Genomic DNA, 22,157 nt, shown 5'->3' with positions numbered 1-22,157 from the left:
GACATCGGTGCATCCGGGCAGTGACAGATGCCCTATATGCCATGGCGCACCGCTACATCCGCTTCCCGTCGACCGGGCCAGCCAAGATGCCCGGGCCGTGGCTTCTCTGCCGTGGCCGAGTTCCCCATGGTCCAGGCGCGATCGATGGGATGCACGTCGCCGTGCGGCCACCTGCAGATAACAGGGCCGTGTTCACCAATAGGAAGGGGACCTATTCGATGAACGTACAGGTGGTCTGCGACCACCGCATGATGATCCTGCACGTCTGCGCCCGTTACCCAGGCAGTGTACACGACTCATACGTGTTGTCGCGGTCCATCCATCCCCGGCATGTACGAGGGACGCCATCCCCGGCTGAGGGGCTGGTTGCTGGGCGACCAGGGCTACCCATTGCGATCGTGGCTGATGACGCCTATATGGAGGCCACGCAATGAGGCGGAGAACCGCTACAATGATGCCCATGTAGCGACAAGGGAGTGATAGAGAGGTGCTTTGGCGTGCTGAAGATGCGTTTCAGGTGCCTGGACCTCTCTGGGGGTGCCCTCCAGTATCGGTCAGATAGGGTCGGCCGCATCATTGTGGTGTGCTGCGTCCTGCACAACATAGCCCAGCAGAGGGGCGATGTGCCGCAGGCAGAGGAGGGCGGAGTGGAGGAGCAGCAGGAAGATGCGCAGTCCTCCCCAGATGAGGGGGATGGGGGTAATGGTCAGGGCAGATGGGGTAGACACAGGCGGGTGGCTGTCCACCGTTACCGGCTGGCCCAGCGGGCACGGGACAGACTGATAGCCGCCCGCTTCACTGACTAGGTGGGCGTGGGAATCGGTAGTATGGCCACAGACCGCACACCATGGCAACAGCCGACCACCCACACCCCCCACCCATCCACCCACCCAGCACCCTCACCCCCCTCCCCAACCCCACCCACCCCACCCGCATGCACACCACCCCCCCCCATTGCCGATCCACCTGCGGCACAACGGGCCGGGCTCTCTCAGTTGCGGGTGGACGCGTGTCTATTGCAGGCCATGGAGGATGATGACAACCCGCCCTGCGGTGAGCTCCTGGCTCCACATCGTTGGACTATGTCTGACCCATGGCCACAGTACCACCATCCACCCGGACCATCCCTGCATGCGGCTGTGACACTGCAGCGCACGGTCCCGTCCTCTGCCCGGGGGATGTTGATGGCGGCCCAGGGGGAAGGGGGCAGACTCACCTGGGGCTGAGGTAAGACCACCCCTCACACACACACACTTGCGCTCAACGTACATGACACCCCCGCACGCTTTGGACAGAGCACAAAGGCAGCTTCTGTAGGTGTAACATTGACTTTAATAACCAAACGAGTTCATGCACGTGCCCTAGCCCCTAAAACTGGCCCCAAGGCCAGCAGCAGCGCAGCCCCCCCCCCCCCCCCCCCCCCCCCCACCCCCACCAAGTGCCAGGCAATGACCATCTTCAATAAGAGAGAATCAAATCATTGCTCTTGACATTCAATGGCATTGCCATCACTGAATCTCCCACTATCAACATCCTGAGGATTACCATTTACTGAACTGGACTATCCATTTAAATACCGTGGCTATGAGAGCAGGTCAGAGGCGTGGAATCCTGCAGCGAGTAACTCTCCTCTTGACTCCCCACAGCTTAAGTCAGGAGTGTGATGGAATGTTCCCCACTTTCCTGGATGAGTGCAGCTCCAACAACACTTCAGAATCTTGACATCATCCCAAGACAAAGCATCCCGATTGATTGGCATCCCTTTGACATACATTCACTCCCTCCAGTACTGACACAGTAGCAGTAGTGTACAGCATCTACAAGATGCATTGCAGGAACTCACCAAGCCTCCTTAGGCGGCGACTTCCAAACCCACTACCACTTCCATCTAGAAGGACAATGGCAGCAGATACCTGGGAACACCACCACCTGGAGGTTCTCCTCCAAACCACTCACTATCCTGACTTGGAAACATATCGCCATTCCTTCAGTGTCGCTGGGTCAAAATCCTGGAACTCCCTCCGTAACAATATTGTGCTGGTACCTACTCCACATGGACTGAAGCAGTTCAAGAAGGCAGCTCACCACCACCTTCTCAAGGGCAATTAGGGATGGGCAACAAATGCTGGCATAGCCCATATCATGTAAATTAATTTTAAAAAACTTTTACACTATAATTAAAACTCTGTGGCTCTTCTAAAACAGCGAAATTAAATGTTTTTTTTTCAATTGTTATGCTTTGAAAATTCCTGTCTTTTAGACGCCAAAAGCATGCTATGTCATTACTTTGTCTTAATCAAGTTCTGATAAGATGTGTGGGTATATATATATAATTTGTGTTCCATTAATGTGTAATCATAAAATAATGAAACATTGATTACAGAGGGTGCATTTTTGAAGATTCTTCAGAAATGTGTACATGGTGCACAAGTAGATAGCACATTTTAGATATATTTCTTGATACTCAAGTTGATCTATATTGAAACAACATTTTGCTTCTTTGCAGCCATCCGGTATTGTGATAGGTGTCAAATAATTAAACCTGACCGATGCCATCATTGCTCTGCCTGTGACATGTAAGTTGATTTTTATACATTTGTAAACTAGGGCTTTTGTTTTAAGAATCGAAACTTTTGGAAATAGGTACTCTCAACCCCACAAACACACAGCCTTCATTCTACGACCTTTCTAAAGCTAATCTGGCTATGTTGTATTTGGGTTTGAATTATAAAATGCATGGGGTGCTGAGATTAGCTTTGTGCCTCACATACTCTGCAGGATAAATTTACAAACTCAGACAAAAGGAATGGGCAAAGTGAAGACTGGCTCCTCCATTTTTTAATTAATTATGTGGAATTTTTCAAATCATTCACTTGTGATGCAAATTTCTGTAAGCATAGTTTGGCCAGGTACCATGTACCAGTAAAGATACAGCCACACTACTACCCCAGGATAATAAATGGGTTGGGGAAATTGTGTTTAATGAGGGTGTTGACTACACTGAACCTGTCTCAATTTTCAGCCACAGTACTGTACTGTGCCATACTCCACTGTGCCATACTCCACTGGTACCATACTGTGGCTGGGGCTTGCTCTGTATTCAGTTTCTGCCCATTACTAATTTGATATGGAATTTAAAATAAGGAGGGATATGTTTTGATGACTGCTTCTTGAATATGAAAGACCTGCAACTCTCAAATACATTGAACTCTAAATTTTGTACTTGTAATGTTGTGGATGAGAAACTCAGTTTTTGGCTACTGCTTACTATACTGCGTGTGTAGGCAGAGTTACAGTGCCACAAATGTAACCAGCAAGTACAAATCTGCGCAATGCATAGTGAACAGGAACCACAAACAAATCCCATCCACAGCAGCGTACATTGTGATTATGGTTTCAAATTAGAGCTTGTCAGTGTCTCCCATTATTCAAAGTGCAATTCTTTCATATTTCAGGAAACACATCAGCGCTTGAATTCTTATCCGTAAGTTTAATTTATGGATGTGGGCAGTAAGCAATTGCTGAGTGGAGTCACGGTACAATTAGAATGGCAACTTGGCAAATTCGTAGAAAAAGAAAATAGGAGTAGGCCATTTGGCCCCTCAAGCCTGCTGCTCAGTTCAATATGATCATGACTGATCCTCTACTCCTGCTTTCTCCCCAACTCTCATTTGTACACAATAACAGAACAAAATTTAAGATTATCATTACTAGTTAATTCATGTGAACTTGAGATTATTTTTTACGTGGGATGTATTAATGACTGAGCCAAATAATAAGTGTTTTTGTTGGAGATGCAAATCTTTAAAGGGCTGGTTGTACCACATCTAAATACTGATCATTGTAAATATTGTGTATGTGTTGTAAATATATAAATATTGAACGTTGCATTCCACCCTCAAATTTTATATGCAGGTGTGTATGTGTTTGATCCTGCTAAAATTTAGTCGGATGTGCGATAGTTTCTACTTGACAAATTCTTTGGAAATACGTTTTTAAATGTAAAATCTATTTTTCAGTAGGTTTCTGGTTTTGGATTTAGTGGATTTAAAATTTGATTTTTAACTGCCCTTTCCCCATTTTCAAAAAGCTACTGTTTATCTCTGTAACAGTGATAAACTGAAGAAATATTTTGCTGATCTTGTCTGTTCCATCCTTGAGTTTTCGTATTGCATGTCCATTATCATGGTTTACCTTGAGGCAGAGATTCCATCTACAAACCAGGTTGTTATCTTTAACTGCTCAGTATCTAGGTAAATGTTAGTTAGGCCTAGGGACTGAAAAGTAACTCTTGCTCATTTCTGTATGATAGTGTAAGCCACCACATGGAAAACAGGAGAATATACATTTTATGAACTCAAACTCTGGGAACATAGAAATTAGGAGAAGGAGTTGAGCATTCAGCCGTTGAAGCCAGCTCTGCCATTCAGTAGGATCATGGCTGATCTGGTGGTAGTCTCAACTCCACTTTCTGGTCAGCTTCCCCCATAATCGTCGGGGGAGGCAGTGGCACAGTGGTATTATCACTGATCCTGGAACCCAAGGTAATGCTCTGAGGATCTGGGTTCGAATCCCATTATGGCAGATGGTGAAATTTAAATTGAATAAAAATCTGGAAGTGAAATTCTAATGAAGACCTTGAAACCATTGTTTCAATAGGATATGGAGTGAGGCGATGCACAGGGTGAACTTGACCTTGTGTGCGAGGATGAGCTTGATTCAGTTTAAGATGGTGCACAGGGTGTATATGATGAGTAGGTGCTTCCAGGGGGTGCGGACGAGTGTGAGAAGTGTGGGTGTGGACCAACAAATCATGCGCATATGTTCTGGGGCTGCGAGAAGTTGGAGAGATACTGTGGGAGGGGTGTTTCGGATGCTTTAAAAGATTGTGGAGATCGAAGCCAGCTGGACCCTATAGTGGCAATTTATTTTTGGTAAAGCTGGAGCTGATGGAGGGGAGGCAGGCTAACTTTGTGGCCTTCGCCTCTCTTGTTGCTCGGCGAAAGATTCTGTTGGAATGGCAGTCGACATCACCACCGGGGGTGGCAGCCTGGCTGGGTGACCTGTACGACTTTCTCCGGCTGGAAAAGATCAGGTTCGAATTGAGGGGATCAGCGGAAGGGTTGAGACACAGTGGGAACTGTTCATGACTATGTTTGAGGAATTGTTCGGCTGTGGGGTGGGGAGGAGGAAGGGGATGAAAAGAGAGGAAAACTTGCACAAACTAAATTGTGAGGCATGGAGAATGTTTTTTAATTCATTTATGTCTTTGTACTTTTGAATATGTTTGTATAGAATACTGATTTTTTTTTTTTTAAATTAACCAATAATTCTTAGAAAATTACCTGAAATCTTTAGCCCTTGATGGCCCAATAATTACAGTCACCAGGTTTGTAAATTTGAAAACAATTTTGATTTATAACCGAGAACTATAATTAAATATGCAGCAAATACGTTCGGTTAACCATCATCTAATTCCTCTTGCCCTCCCCCCCCCCCCCCCCCCCCTCTACACTGATGTGTTAGGCAGGTTGGTTCGATGTGGACTGCAACTCAATGCAGTGAAGTTAGAAACCAACGTCTAACACAGGAGATGATCCAACACTGTTTTATTCAACTTGAGAACTGCTGTACATATTCAGCTGTGGGTTGATACTCTACTGATCTGACTAATGACCTCGTAGTAGCCTGACCAGACTTACTAACTACCGCATGGTGTTTGTGTTCGCTAGCTCGTGGACTCTGACTGTCTCAGTAGCTGGGTCACGAGAGAGCGGGAAAACTAATGCCCTCTGGCTTTATAGTGGTAGTGTCCTGTCTGGTGATTGGCTGTTCTGAGTTGTATGTTTACTGGTCATCCTATGTGTCTGCATCTTATTATATACATGAGTGGATATGATGACATCTCCCACCTTTTTTTTAGATAAATAAATTCTGAGGTATAATATATATATATATGCCTGACTATGTACAAATGGTGAGTGAACAAACGTATATACGTGGGAAGGTGTTGATAGTGCAGATACATAGCAAACTGAGCAAAATTTACAAGAGTTATGTCGATGGATTCAGTCACAAAATTTACAAAAGTTAAATCTATAGATTCAGTCTTTGTGACGGGCGACGAATTCTTGTTGATCGCCGCAGAGGTGGATCAGGAGCCGCCGGCACGTGGAGATGTGGGATCGCTGCCATTATGGTGGTCGCGTGGGCCGGCAGGATCGCTGGCAGATCGGTGGCCCCGTTGCAGGGGACGTCCGGAGGAAGCATGATAGCTGGCGGAGCACTGCAGTCCGGTGGTGAGCGTGGAACCCTTCGCAACGCCCTTCTGTTGCACCGTAGAAGGGAGCCATCAGCCATGCGAACAATGAAAGACCTCGGGGCGACTTGTTTGACAACAACAGCTGTGGCTGACCAACCGCCCTCAGGCAACTGGACGCGAACATGATCGGCTGGAGCCAGCGCAGGTAGATCCGTGGCATGAGCATCATATGTGGCCTTCTGTTGGTCCTGGGACCGCTGCACTCTTTGCATAACATGAGGTGGTCAAGGTCTGGAACATGGATGGCTGGAATAGTGGTTCTCAGATTGCGATTCATGAGCATCTGCACTGGAGACAAACCAGTGGACAGAGGGATTGCCCTGTATGCCAGCATTGCTAAGTTGAAGTAGGAGCCTGAGTCTGCAGCTTTGCACGATAACCGCTTGACAATATGGACCCCTTTCTCGGCCTTCCCGTTTGATTGCGGGTGGTGGGGACTGGAGGTAACGTGACGGAAGTTGTAGGACTGTGCAAAATCAGACCATTCTTGGCTGAAAAAGCATGGACCATTGTCGCTCATTACTGTGAGCCGTATCCCGTGCCTGGCAAACGTTTCTTTGCCGGCTTTGATGACCGCCTTGGACGTGAGGTCGGGCAGTTTCACCACTTCTGGGTAACTGGAGAAGTAGTCGACTAAGAGCACGTAGTCACGCCCCTTGGCGTGAAAGAGGTCTACCCCTACTTTGGACCACAGAGAGGTCACAATCTCGTGCTGTTGCAGTGTTTCCTTGGGCTGAGCCGGTTGAAACTTCTGGCAAGTGCTGCAGTTGAGGACCGTGTTGGCAATATCCTGGTTAATGCCTGGCCAGTAAACCGCCTCCCGAGCTCTGCGTCGGCATTTCTCGACCCCAAGGTGACCCTCATGGATTTGACCCAGCACCATAGCCCGCATGCTTTGAGGAATGACGATCCTATCGAGTTTCAGAAGGATTCCCTCCACAACCGTTAACTCGTCTTTAACATTAAAGAACTGCGGACATTGTCCCTTTTGCCAGCCATGGGCGAGGTGCTGCATCACACGCTGCAGTAGAGGATCCTTGGCCGTTTCTTCACGTATTTGGACACCACGTTCGTCAGTGGCTGGGAAGTTGGTGGCACACAACTGCACTTGCGCCTCTATATGGCAGATGAAGTCGCCTTGTTCACACGGTGTGGTGATGGATCGGGATAGGGCATCCGTGATGATCAGCTCTTTGCTTGGCGTGCAGACAAGTTTGAAGTCATAGCGGCGGAGTCGAAGAAGAATTCGCTGTAGCCAAGGTGTCATGTCATTTAAATCCTTCTGGATTATGTGGACTAGAGGCCTGTGGTCTGTTTCCACCGTGAATTTTGGCAGGCCGTATATGTAGTCATGAAACTTGACTATTCCTGTCAGGAGACCCAGACACTCTTTTTCAATCTGAGCATACCGTTGCTTGGTGGGCGTCGTGGCCCTGGAGGCATATGCCACTGGAGCCCAGGACGAGGAGTCGTCTCGCTGGAGGAGCACCGCCCTTAGCCGTCCTGGCTTGCACCAGTTGATATCTTGGTTTCCTTGGTTGGGTCGAAGAACGCTAGAACTGGGGCTGTGGTGAGCTTTGCCTTCAGCTCACGCCGTTCCGCTTCATGTGTGGGCAGCCACTGGAATTCCGTTGACTTCTTGACGAGATGGCGGATGGCCGTGGTGTGGGATGCCATATTGGGAATGAATTTCCCAAGAAAGTTGACCATCCCGAGGAAGCGGAGGACCGCCTTCTTGTTCTCCGGGTTCTTCATGGCGTTGATCGCCGAGACCTTGTCGGCGTTTGGTTGCACACCCTGCTGCGAAACGTGGTCACCTAGAAATTTAATATCAGATTGACCAAATGAGCACTTGGCCCTGTTGAGCTGGAGGCAATGTTCATGAACTCACTGGAAGACCTGCTTGAGGCGAGCAATGTGTTCCTGGGGCGTTGTGGACCAGATGATCATGTCGTCCATATAGACTCGCACCCCCTCGATGCCCTCCATCAGTTGCTCCATGATGCGATGGAACACTTCGGAGGCAGATATGATACCGAAAGGCATGCAGTTGTAACAGTAGCGGCCGAACGGAGTGTTAAACGTGCATGGCTTCCGACTGGACGTGTCCAGCTGTATTTGCCAAAACCCCCGGGAGGCGTCCCGCTTAGTGAAAAATTTGGCATGAGCTAACTCACTGGTTAACTCTTTACGCTTCGGGATCGGGTAGTGCTCCCGCATGATGTTGCCGTTTAGATCTTTGTGATCAATCCAAATGCGGATCTCCCCAGATGGTTTCTTTATGCAGACCATGGAGCTCACCCAGTCTATTGGCTCCGTGACCTTCGAGATAATGCCCTGGTCTTGGAGGTCCTGTAGTTGCTTTTTCAGACGATCCTCGAGAGGCGCCGGCACCAGGTGTGGTGCATGGATTACAGGGGTGATGTTCGGCTTGAGCAGTATCTTGTAGCGGTACGGGAACATGCCCATTCCATCGAAGACGTTGTGGTTCTGCGTGATAATGTTGTCTATGTCGGCTTGTAAATTCACATCGGGCGAGGCCGTCGCCGGTGACGATGACATGGTGTGGACTCGCTGGACTGTGGACCCTGCGCAAGCACCGAGCAGGGTCATCCTGTCAGGCCTGACTATTTCAAATCATAACATTGCCTTGAACGCCTTGTTAGATAACCCTAGTTGACACGCGCCACTGGCAGCTATGGCATTGCCATTGTAGTCAAGGAGCTGGCAGGCTGGTGGAAGAATGCTTGGTTGGGCCCAGATGGTGTTGAGGTCTGACTGTGAGATGAGGTTCGCAGACGCGCCGGTGTCCAGTTTAAATCGGATGCAAGCCTTTTTAACTGTGAGGACAGCACACCACTCATCGTCGGGATCCACACTGAGGATCGAGAGGCGTTGTGCAGGTGCGGTGGAGGCCAGCTCATGTGTGGTTATGATGCCCACCCGATATGGAGACTTGAGGCAATCAGCATCAGGGTCCGTTGGGCTGTCGGGATCAGAATCCTGCATGCCTTGTTGTATTGAGCGGACACTTCTGCGCCGCAGCTGGGATAGTGGCTGCTGAGCAGTGGAACGGACCTGCAGAGGGCTGCGTGGTGGCCAGGCTTGCCACACTGGAGACATCGGCGTCCTTTTGCCGGACATTGCTACTTTAAATGGGCGGAGCCACAATTCGGACACATCATGACGCTGACGTCCGAGCGATCCGTGCGCCATCGCGCATGCACAGTGCAGTCGGCCGACGTACGCACCTGCACAGTCGGGTTTTCGGTCTCGTCTTCCACCCGGTCGTGGCGCGCATGCGCAGGGATCCGGGAAAAGCGTGCGAAACGGCCACTCTCCTCGATGCTTAGGCCCTGCATTTGTGCAATGGCCTGCACCCTTTCCGCCTCGTGGGAGGCCAGCTTTGCAGTTTCTGCCACCCTGATGTGGGAGTAACGATTCTTGGCATGCTCATGGACAACGCACATCTCGATAGCGACAGGGAGGGTCAACTGTTTGATTTTAAGGAGCTGCTGCCGCAGGGAGTCGGAGTGGACCCCGAAAACGATCTGATCCCGAATCATGGAATCGGCCGTCGAGTCATAATTACATCCGCTCGGATGCGGAGATGGGTCAAGAAGGACTGAAAAGGTTCATCCTTACCCTGAAGCCCCTGTTGGAAGATGTACCGTTCAAAGCTCTCATTCACCTCAATGTTACAGTGGCTGTCGAATTTCAGCAGGACTGTCTTGAATTTCGTTTTGTCTTCGCCGTCAGGCAAACTTAAGCGAATTGAAGATATGGATGGCGTGATCCCCGCAGTGGAGAGGAATAGCGCGATCTTCCTGGCATCCGATGCTGCCTCGAGGTCGGAGGCCTCGATATACAAGAGGAACTTTTGTTTGAAGATTTTCCAGTTGGCGCCGAGGTTGCCGGAGATGCAGAGTTGCGGAGGAGGCTGGATGTTTTCCATTTCACTGGATGGCTGCTTGCTGGTCGATGCAGATTCACCCAAGGTAGGTTCATCAAGATCAATAGCACTCTGGTACCATGATGTGTTAGGCAGGTTGGTTCGATGTGGACTGCAACTCGATGCAGTGAAGTTAGAAACAGACGTCTAACACAGGAGATGATCCAACATTGTTTTATTCAACTTGAGAGCTGCTGTACATATTCAGCTGTGGGCTGACACTCTACTGATCTGACTAATGACCTCGTAGTAGCCTGACCAGACTTACTAGCTACCGCATGGTGTTTATGTTCGCTAGCTCGTGGACTCTGACTGTCTCAGTAGCTGGGTCCCGAGAGAGCGGGAAACCTAGTGCCCTCTGGCTTTATAGTGGTAGTGTCCTGTCTGGTGATTGGCTGTTCTGTGTTGTATGTTTACTGGTCATCCTATGTGTCAATCACTGCCTGTCTGCATCTCATTATATACATGAGTGGATATTATGACATATACATGCACCTCAAGACAAATGAACAGTGGAAGAGAGGAATGAATAATAAGTAAAAGGGAAAAAAAAGTCTTTGTTTTAGATAGTTGTCTTTAGCACACTATCCTTCAGACTAAGATTTCTGGTCAAGATTTCTGCTTTCCAGTAGTAATGGTTGCCACTGTAGATTCATTCAGCTCTCTGCACTTTCAGAAATACAGAAGCTTTTCTGGAGAAAACACTAAAGAGAGAGAGTAGGTCCTTTTCCCTGAATGTCCAGGATTCAAACTCTGCTTTCCTTAGGTATCTGGAAATCTTTCCACTCATAGAGGCTGTGTGCACTCTCACTTCCAAGGGTTCCCCACCATGAGAGCTTCACAGTCACAGCCCTCCATGTATTATGTGGCCATACTCTCATCAGCCCAGTACAGAGCCCGCCACACCCAGGTTCAACTCCGTCTTTGGCGCATCTCAGAATATCTTTATACCCTTAATGCTCTCTAATTAACTACTTGGGAGAAAATTAACTACCGATGCATTCAAAACCATTTCAAGATCTGAGCAAAAGGCATCACCATAATGCATCACATAACTGTTTACGGTTATGAACCATTCATTCATTCATTACATGGAATATTTTCCCGTTCAAATTACAGCTGCTGCTTTCAGTAATATTCAAAGTTGCTGGTCTGTATTTCACCAAGTTGTCACGCTCATCAAATTGAATAAACATAGAACATACAGTGCAGAAGGAGGCCATTCGGCCCATCGATTCCGCACCAACCCACTTAAGCCCTCACTTCCACCCTATCCCTGTAACCCAATAACCCCTCCTAACCTTTTTGGACACTAAGGGCAATTTAGAATGACCAATCCACCTAACCTGCACTTCTTTGACAAGTAAATGACAAGTAAAAAGCAAAATACAACAGATACAGGCACATGCTGAAATAGTATGCAGCGAGTCTGTGAGGAAGGATAGACAGTTGATAGGGCAAAGTTTGCACTCAGTGGAACAGGTTAAAGTGTGTCTGTTTCAATGAAAGGAGTGTCAGGAATAAGGGAGATGAACTTTGAGCATGGATCAGAACTTGGAACTACGATGTTGTGGCCATTATGGAGACATGGATTTCACAGGGGCAGGAATGGTTGTTAGATGTTCCGGGGTTTAGATGTTTTCAGAAGAATAGGGAGGGAGGTAAAAGAGGAGGGGTGTGGCACCGTTAATTAGGGAGCACATCAGAGCTGCAGAAAAGGAGGGAGTTGAGGAGGGTTTGGCTGTTGAGTCAGTATGGGTGGAAGGCAGAAACAAGAAAGGAGCAATCACTTTATTGGGAGTTTTCTATATAACCCCCAAAAGCAGCAGAGAGATAGAGGATCAGATTGGGCGGCAGATCTTGGAAAGGTGCAGAAGTAACAGAGTTGTTGTCATGGGTGACTTCAACTTCCCTAATATTGACTGGAACCTCCTTAGTGCAAATGGTTTGGATGGAGCAGATTTTGTCAGGTGTGAACAGGAAGGTTTCCTGACTCAATATGTAGATAGGCCGACTAGGGGGAGGCCATATTGGAATTGGTGCTTGACAACGAACCAGGCCAGGTGTCAGATATCTCGGTGGGAGAGCATTTCGGTGACAGTGACCACAGCTCCTTGACCTTTACCATAGTCATGGAGAGCGATAGGAACAGATAATATGGGAAGGTATTTAATTGGGGGAGGGGAAATTATACTGCTATTAAGACAGGAGCTGAGGAGCATAAAGTGGGAACAAGTGTTCTTGGGGGAAATGCACAACAGGGTTGTTCAAGGAGCACTTGCTGTGAGTGGCGGATAGTTTTGCCCCACTGAGACGAGGAAGGAATGGTAAGGTGAAGGAGCCTTGGATGACGAGAGAAGTGGAGCTTCTAATCAAGAGGAAGAAGGAAGCTTACTTAAGGTTGAGGAAGCAAGGATCTGGCATGGCTCTAGAGGGTTACAAAGAAGGAGCTCAAAAATGGATTTAGAAGAGCTAGAAGGGGGCACGAAAAAGCCCTGGCGGGAAGGATTAGGGAAAACCCCAAGGCGTTCTACACATGTGAGAAATAAGAGGATGATCAGAGTGAGAGTAGGGCTGATAGTGGAGAGAACTTGTGCCTAGAGTCCGAGGAGATGGGGGGAGGCCCTAACTGAATATCTGGCTTCAGTATTCACGAGAGAGAGGGACCTTGTTGCTCATGAGAACAGTGTGAACCAGGTTAATAGACTTGAACAGGTTGATATTAAGAAGGAGGATGTGCTGGAAATTCTGAAAAGCATCAGGATAGATAAGTCCCTTGGGCCTGACGGGATATACCCAAGGTTACTACAGGAAGCGAAGGAGGAGATTGCTGCACTGTTGGCGGTGATCTTTGCATCCTGACTCTCCACTGGAGTAGTACTGGATGATTGGAGGGAGGCGAATGTTGTTCCCCTGTTCAAGAAAGGGAATAGGGAAATCCCTGGGAATTACAGACCCATCAGTCCTGCGTCTGTGGCGAGCAAAATATTGGAAAGGATTCTGAGAGAAAAACGTAGTTTGATGAAAGATAGTCAGCATGGCTTTGTGAGGGGCAGGTCATGCCTCATTGAATTATTTGAGAATGTGACAAAACACATTGATGAAGGTCGGGCAGTGGATGTGGTGCATATGGATTTCAGTGAGGCATTTGATAAGGTTCCTCATGGTAGGCTCATTCAGAAAGTTAGGGGGCATGGGATACAGGGAAATGTGGCTGTCTGGATATAGAATTGGCTGGCCGAAAGAAGACAGCGAGTGGTAGTGGATGGAAAGTATTCCGCCTGTAGGTCAGTGACCAGTGGTGTCCAGCAGGGATCTGTTCTGGGACCTCTGCTCTTTGTGGTTTTTATAAATGACTTGGATGAGAAAGTGGAAGAGTGGTTAGTAAGTTTTCCGATGACACAAAGTTTGGGGGAGTTGTAGATAGTGTTGAGGGCTGTTGCAGGTTACAACAGGACATTGCCAGGATGCAGAGCTGGGCTGCGAAGTGGCAGATGGAGTTGAACCTAGATAAATGTGAAGTGATTCATTTTGGAAGGTTGAATTTGAATGCTGAATACAGGGTTAAAGGCAGGATTCTTGGAAGTGTGAAGGAACAGAAGGATCCTGGGGTCCACGTACATAGATCCCTCAAAGTTGCCACCCAGGTTGATACGGTTGTTAAGAAGACGTATGGTGTGTTGGCTTTCATTAACAGGGGGATTGAGTTTAAGAGCCGTGAGGTTTTGCTGCAGCTTTATAAAACCCTAGTTAGATCACACTTGGAATATCCAGTTCTGGTCGCCTCATTATAGGAAGGATGCGGATGCTTTGGAGAGGGTACAGAGGAGATTTACCAGGATGCTGCCTGGACTGGAGGGCATGTCTTATGAAGAAAGATTGTGGGAGCTAGGGCTTTTCTCACTGGAGCGAAGAAGGAAGAGAGGTGACTTGATAGAGGTGTACAAGGTGATGAGAGGCATGGTTGGAGTGGATAGCCAGAGACTTTTCCCCAGGGTGGAAATGGTTGTCACGAGGGACATCATTTTAAGGTGATTGGAGGAAGGTATAGGGGAGATGTCAGAGGTAGGTTCTTTACACAGAGAGTGGTGGGTGCGTGGAATGCACTGCCAGCAGAGGTGGTGGAGTCAGTCATTAGGGACATTTAAGTGACTCTTGAACAGGCACATGGGCAGCAGTAAATTGAAGGGGTGTCGGTTAGGTTGACCTTAGATTAGGACAAATGGTCGGCACAACATCGTGGGCTGAAGGGCCTGTACTGCGCTGTACTGTTCTGTGTTCTATGCTGTGACTGTCACCAAAATGTCCATACCAGAATCCAGCCTCTTAAAAATATTTACTTTTTATTGTTATTGCAATAAAATAAATGTTTGCTGAAACATTTAAACAAATAAAACAAATATCAGAATACTTTCATGAAGACCAATGATATACATATTTGTAATGAGTCCATGAGTCCAACATTGCTTGAACATCAGCACTTGGATAAATCCAAACCATTCTAATAATAATCTTTATTAGTGTCACAAGTAGGCTTACATTAACACTGCAATGAAGTTACTATGAAAAGCTCCTAGACACCATACTCCGGCGCCGAGGGAGAATTCTGAATGTACAATTCACCTAACATCACGTCTTTCATGACTTGTGGGAGGAAACCCATGCAGACACGGGGAGAATGTGCAGATTCCACATGGACAGTGATCCAAGCCTGGGAATTGAACCTGGGACCCTGACGCTGTGAAGCAGGGATGTGTTGTTGCAAATGTACAGAGCCTTGGTGAGGCCAACCTAGAATATTGTGTGCCGTTTTGGACTCCTTCTCTGAGGAAGGATGTTCTTGCTCTCGAGGGAGTTCAGCGAAGGTTTACCAGACTGATTCCAGGGATGGAGGGACTGTCATATGAGGAGAGATTGACTAAGTTAGGATTGTTCTCACTGGAGTTCAGTAGAATGAGTCATAGAGACTTATAAAATTCTTACAGGACCATACAGGGTAGATGCAGGGAAGATGTTACCAATGGTGGGTGTATCCAGAACCAGGGGTCACAGTCTGAGGATTCAGGGTAAACCATTTTGGACAGAGATGAGACATTTCTTCACCCAAAGAGTGGTGAGCCTGTGGAATTCATTACCACAGGAAGTAGTTGATGCTAAAACATTGAATATATTCAAGAGGAGGCTGGATATAGCACTTGGGCGAATGGGATCAAAGGCTATGGGGAGAAAGCAGGATTAGGCTATTGAGTTGGATGATCAGCCATGATCGTGATAAATGGCGGAGCAGGCTCGAAGGGCCATAAGGCCCTTCTGCTCCTATCTTCTATGTATCTGGGTGGCATGATAATACAATGGTTAGCACAGTTGTTTCACAGCTCCAGGGTCCCAGGTTCGATTCCCAACTTAGGCCACTGTCTGTGGGGACTCTGCACGTTCTCCCTATGTCTGCCTGGGTTTCTACCGGGTGCTCCGATTTCCTCCCACAGTTCAGATGTGCAGGTTAGGTGGATTGGCCATGCTAAATGGCCCTCAAGTGTCCAAAAAGATTACATGGGGTTACGGGGATAGGGTGGAGGCGTGGGGCTTAAGTTGGGTGCTCTTTCTAAGGACCCTTGCAGACCCAATGGGCTGAATATTTCATCTCTGTAATCAATAGACAAAACTTCATTAATTTTGTGCTAACCTTTGTGTTTTTCAGGTGTGTATTAAAAATGGATCATCATTGCCCTTGGTATGTTATGTCATACAGTATACATTTTAGTTTTACTTAAGTAACAAGTGAAGTAATCTGTAGTGAAAACATCTTTCGCTGAAGGAATATTGACATGAACCTTTCTAGCACCCGCTCTAATCCTTCGTAAAGTGCAGTACCCAGAATTGGACATAATACTGTAGATTAGATCCAAAAGAATTTCTTAAAGCTTCATTATAGTATTCTTGCTTGTGTACGCTATGCCTCTGTGCACACATACCCCCATGGTCCTCTGCTCCGATACCACCTTTAGAATTGGACCATTTACTTTCTATCGCCTTTTCTTTCCTGCCTACGAAAATGTACAACTTCACATTTTTCTGTATTAAACTTCATCTGCCATGTGTCTACCCATTTCACTAGCCTATTTCCTTTTGAGGCCCATCACTATCCACCTCAAAGTTCAGAATACTTCTAAGTTTCTGCCATACATATCAAAGTCTAGGTCGTCAATATATAATCAAGAAAAGCAATGGTCCTTGCACCAATCGCCGAGAACCCCACTGTATACCTTCCTCTGGTCTGAACAACAATAAAATCCCCTATCCCTATTGCTTTCCCTACCGTCCTCCTGTCCCCCTCTACAGTTGCGCTACTTGTGCTGCCACAGACTTGACTCTGGCTGTATTCCCCAGAAGAACTATCACCCTAACCAGTATCCTGATCTGAATCTGAGACGAAATGCAATCAAGGGTTTTCTTCACTCTCTGCCTGGCCCTGCTTGACAGTGTGGTTGTCACCCATTCCATCTCCATCTGCAGACTTGTAGGCTGTAGGTTGACTACCTCTAGAAACATACTGTCAGCCTCTTTGATGCACCGCAGTGACGTCATCTGCCGCTCAAGCTCTGCATTCTAGAACTCAAGGTCCTCTAGCTGACAATACGCATTTGTAGTTGTCCAGGGCATGAGAAGCTCTTGGAGTTCCCACATAGGCCAGGATGAGCATCAGACTGGACTGAGGTGCCCTGCCTTGCCTATATTTATTAGACTATATAATGTAACAAATAAACTAAACAATTATTAAAGACTTGACTAAAGATCTGATTAAAAATGGGGAAATAAATTAAGGTGAAATAACTCATTGTTTGTAATTGCCTATACAGAAAGTGGTTTCACTTATTTTGTTCAAATCCATTCCTCAGTTTGTATTCAAAGATTAAAATATAAATCATTGGCACCTATGCAAGCTTATGATAATTGATTAATGTGATATTTTATAGTAAATTGGTGTTTGGATGCACTCTACATATTGCCTAATAACCTGTAATTGTTTCCTCTTAGGGTGAATAATTGTGTGGGATTTTCGAACTACAAATTTTTTATGCTTTTTTTGGCATATTCCTTGTTATACTGTTTGTTCATTGCAGCAACTGTGCTACAATATTTCATCAAGTTTTGGACAGTAAGTTTATCTTTATTTTATGATTGAGTCATTTCTGTTGCATGTTCTGTAGAAGTGTGTGAAACTTGTATTTTGTTTTCCCATTTAACATGATAAAGTCTTGATGAAAAACTGTAGATTGGAACCTCAATTATCCAAATGTCCTTCTCCCTGGAAAATTAGTAGACAATCAAAAGTCTCAAATTATATCACTGAATGCTGCCCTGTGCTTTGAATGTTGTACACCTCCTCACCATCTCTGTAGCAGCATTTAGCTTACCAACCTACCTCCGCTCCTCCAGAAGCACATACTATTGCTTAGCTTGCTGCTAGTTCATACTATCTGCTAGCATGCAAATCAACAAAAGACCCAAGATTTGTTCCCAATTATAATTGTTTCTGGGCAACTGAATTAAGTGTTGAAAGCAGCATGTTATCAGACAGACAGCTCAATCGACAGCCTCTAACATTCTAAGTGCAACTACCTAATAAATTCAAACAACCTGACAGTTTAACCATGTGACTTGCCAGTGTTTAAATAACTCTTTCAGGTCAGTAATTGCTGAAATCAGTGCCGTAGAGGCTGTTGACAGGATTGCTGGAGTTGAGCATGCAGCTCCAGTAACTGGGGGTATACTGTTGCATCATTGAGCATTTTGATCAGCAGGTCACACTGCTATGTTTGTAAGTGAGGTAGCTTTAAACCAACAGATCTGTCAGGACCAGTGTAGGTGAACAAACTGAGAATTTGCACGTAACTCTCCTTGCAGATAAAGGCAGCATGGATAATTGGGGTTCTATTGTAGTTGCAAACTTATAGAGTCTGATCATATTTTTAAATGGCGAACTTGCACAATTACTTTGATATTTATAGTAGTATAATTGAAATAATAAAGTTTTGTTTTCTGTAACTACTATGGGAGAGTTCAACCCTGATAAACGTGTAACCTTTGAACTGTAGTTAACACAACTGATTGGTGAATTATTTCTACTACAACCCATTTAAATATGCAGAAATTCAGTATAAACGCAACATACACGTGTTAAACATATTTCACACAAAAATGACTTCCCCCTTCTGAAATTTACTGCAGTCCCTGTGTGAAATTTTTGAATTTACTCTAATTGTAGATTATTAACAGAATAGTTAAGTAATTTACATAAGTTTAGGTAAAGGATCAATCTAAAATACCATACTTGAGAATTTTAGTGATCACCGAGATTAGGATGTTTATGATCAAAATGTTTCTTTTTATATTTTGTGCATAATACAAGTGTTAAGCACTTCCAAGGTTTTGCATGGAATGGATTTCAAATCCCCATACTCTGCTTCAACAGTGCGCTTTAATCCAAATTAACGAGCACTGATAATATTCCAGTGTGACTTTTTTTTTCTTGGCCACCAGTCATACTTAAAACTAGCAATTGATGTTGAAATCTCAATAATTTGACATCAGTAGGAATTTAACTGAGGGAGGAGATATTCATCCCATCCAGCTAGGCTAGATACTGGCCTAGGTCCTATTGATAATATAAGCATGTGCTAGTTCATTACTTCCATCTAGCCTTCTTGAATCAAGAATTTCAGACAATGGGACTGAATGGAAATACGTGTTTTAAACAACACAGTGGATGTGGATTGGGTATGCGTTTATCTGGTGCGGACATTATTTAAAGGGAAAGTCAATTTCACAACAGCTTGCTGTAAAATTCAGTATATAAGTTGCTCCATTATATTTAGAGACTCAGATTTTAGTAAGTAAGCAAGATTTTAGTACCTAATTGCCATTCATGCACTTTAAAATATCCTTTAAATTTGGAAATGTGCGAATTGTTAGGATAATCTCATTTACATAGTCTTTTGGGAGGACTGCTATCATGTCATTGACTGTTGCTTACTGAAATATTTGGGTTACTGATGTATGTGATTGGTAGAAAATGTTAACAGGTTCTAATGAGCATTAGGTACATATGTTTTTCCAGAACAGAACATTTCCTGAAAAACTCTGGGATATTTCACATGGTTTTCCATTTGTCATTTCTCCTTTTCTGATCTAAATATTTGGAATGAAACGCCCATGAGTATTTGAAGGGCTTATCTTTCCTGTTAATCTTCATCTGCATGAGGACATTGAAACTTGCTGGACCAGCATTGCAAAGTGCCTGGGTTTCTAGGATTAAATTTGGAAGACACTTCTTGGTTGCTTTATACCACCAAGTATATTCAGAAAAGTTCTAATGTCTTAAAAATTCTCTCTAGTAAAAATATCAGAATAGAAATGTCAATTTGAGGATTATCTCCTTTTTTTAAATTGTGAAGCTGAAGTATTTTAAATAAGTTTCTTAACTATTCAACTGTAACAAAGTAGCCAGATGACAGGAGATATATAACCCAATTTTAGCTGTGTTCCTGTTACTTGCTATAAAACTAACATAGTAATTTTCTGACGATCAATTTGTTTGCTTTTACTGAAGAAGTTGTTTTTGATTTTAAATTGGATTTTTGCTTTGCCCTTTGTTTAGGCACTTCAACTATTGTTTCTCAGTAGAATAGCTCTTTGTTTAAGCAGTAATTGCTCGTCCAACATTTTCTTGTGTTTCATTTCAGTTAAACAATGAGTCCCAATAGAGATGTTGCAGCACAAACAATAAATGTGGAACACTGTTTCTAAGATAATTTGCTGATAAGTGGATATTTTTTTTAAAAGCAAGGTACAGTTAAGGGCTATCTTCCACTTGTCCAATTATTCTTCAAGATGTGGAATATTAATTGTTTTCAGATATTGTACTCATGTCCATTTTTTGTGTCTGAGGAATTGGGAGCTGGTATCCCCAAAACTGGAAGTTTAATTTAGTTTTTCGATCATCATCAACTCATTTATACATATTACAACATCTCAAATGTATTTTTTCAATTAAATAGATAACTAACTATAACTGCATTCTGTTTAATTTCTTATTTTTATTTTCAGCATAACAGCCTATGAATTCCCAGTTTTGTTCTGTGAAATGCTTTAAATGAGATTATCCCTGCAGTTTTAATAATGCTAGCTACTAACTGGAAACATCAGTTTAAAATCTTACTTAAATTAATACATTATTGTTGGCCATTAGGTACTTGCTAATTCTTTGATCATTTTCTGTATGAATCTCTCATGCTGTGTGAAGTCTTTATCAACCCTTCCATTGTCATTTTCAGTGCTGTTCTCTTCCTGTCATTTTAGCAGAGTTACTACTATAATGTCCTGCATTTTCAGTCTTTAAATGTATCATAAATGACATCTCATGTTGTAAGATAAATTTTGCATTAAAATTCACAGAAATAAAGGTTGGCAATCACCATCTCTAATTATCATCTTGAGGGATACAATGTTTAAAAGTAGAAGTAAGCAAATGGAAAGATTGATTTTATATTTTGTGTTCCAAATCTAATTTCGGTGATTTTCTTTCCCCTGATGGATGATCAGCTCTACTTTCCTATTTAGAGGGAGTTTTATCTATATCATTGAGAAATTCAAAACCATTACAAAAAATCTGATTCAATGTATTTAATCATGTTTTTGTTGAAATCTTTAATATATATTTATTGCTGGATGAGCAGAGGGACTTGCTGACCCTCCGTACTGAGAATGAATTGAATCAAGAGTATTCAGGAACCTAAAACAGCTCATTATCTGTTGAACTCAGTATGCCAATTCCAAGAGCTTGTACTGTTGGGCAGTAATTTCTCCTTGCTAGCTTTTCCACTGCGTAATCTTTCCATTTAAACAAAAAATTACAAAATGATTAAGGATGCTATAGGTATGTGCCATTCTTAATGAATCATTAAGAATGAGGTGGTAGAATGTGCTCCTCAAGTGTTCTGAAGGAGGTGTTGCAATCATGCAAGCAATCACAATCTGACCTGTCAAAAGTCTATGTCCCCATTATATGTTTTGGAGAATTTGATGTGAAGATTATATTTTTCAGACACATATTTGGGAATCATGCCATTGGAGAGATTGGAGAAATATTGCTTTTTAACGACTTTAATTTAACACTGATGCTGATGGTGCGACTCTCCTTAATCTTCATAATGAGTCTGCAGTGTTTACATTAAAATATTGCATTGAAATTCCTTATTATCATTTGCTCTAAAAATACATGAGCAGCAAATAAAATCATGAAGACTTTAGAAAATATTCAAATCTGTTAGGCTAGCTGCATATAGAAAAAATAAATAATTAATCTGCTTTCAATTTGGCCACTTTATTGAAGGTCTTCTACCCTGACATTCAAGATTAGCACTCGTGTTGTTGAAGGGTGTGGAGTAAATATCAGGCAAATTTTCAGCAAACCAGACATAACTTCATCATTCATTAATTAACCAGTCATCCACAAGAAAACCTTCTAGGTTTTAAGCAGCACTCCATATATTGTCTGCATTGGAAGACTGTAGGCTTAGAACTGCATAGAGCATCATAAACCGGCAAACAATCTTGTTCTATATTTTAGTTTACCCAAGTAATCCTCAGACTAATAGTCTCCATTTCTCATTTGTGAATGTTATGTTTTGATGTGTCTTGCTTAGCTAAGATTAGTTTAAAATAGGTGAACCCAGCTCCCCAGATGACTCCGTAGGAAAATACACTGCATGATATGGTAGAAACCATAAGACCAGGAAGATTCCAGGTTATAGCAATGTCATCTGCTACATTAGCTTGTTCTGCGAGTGACAATAAGGGCATTAGCAACAAGCTCTGTGTCGC

The 22,157-nt window shown here is 44.4% G+C and overlaps 1 protein-coding gene across 2 annotated transcripts in view; it reads left to right on the top strand.

The window, feature by feature from the left end:
- The window catches only part of LOC140391866 (palmitoyltransferase ZDHHC20-B-like), a 132,675-nt gene that overhangs the window by 59,603 nt on the left and 50,915 nt on the right, over positions 1–22,157 (top strand). For both annotated transcript variants that reach the window (XM_072476848.1, XM_072476846.1), the window contains exons 5-7: positions 2,507–2,576; positions 15,973–16,005; positions 17,310–17,430. In XM_072476848.1, the coding sequence (XP_072332949.1) occupies positions 2,507–2,576; positions 15,973–16,005; positions 17,310–17,430 (224 nt within the window). The remainder of the gene's footprint in view (positions 1–2,506; positions 2,577–15,972; positions 16,006–17,309; positions 17,431–22,157) is intronic.

This window comes from Scyliorhinus torazame, chromosome 15 (assembly GCF_047496885.1).
Source record: "Scyliorhinus torazame isolate Kashiwa2021f chromosome 15, sScyTor2.1, whole genome shotgun sequence".
NCBI classification, from domain to species: Eukaryota; Metazoa; Chordata; class Chondrichthyes; order Carcharhiniformes; family Scyliorhinidae; genus Scyliorhinus; species Scyliorhinus torazame.
This window is presented reverse-complemented; position numbering and strand designations above follow the sequence as displayed.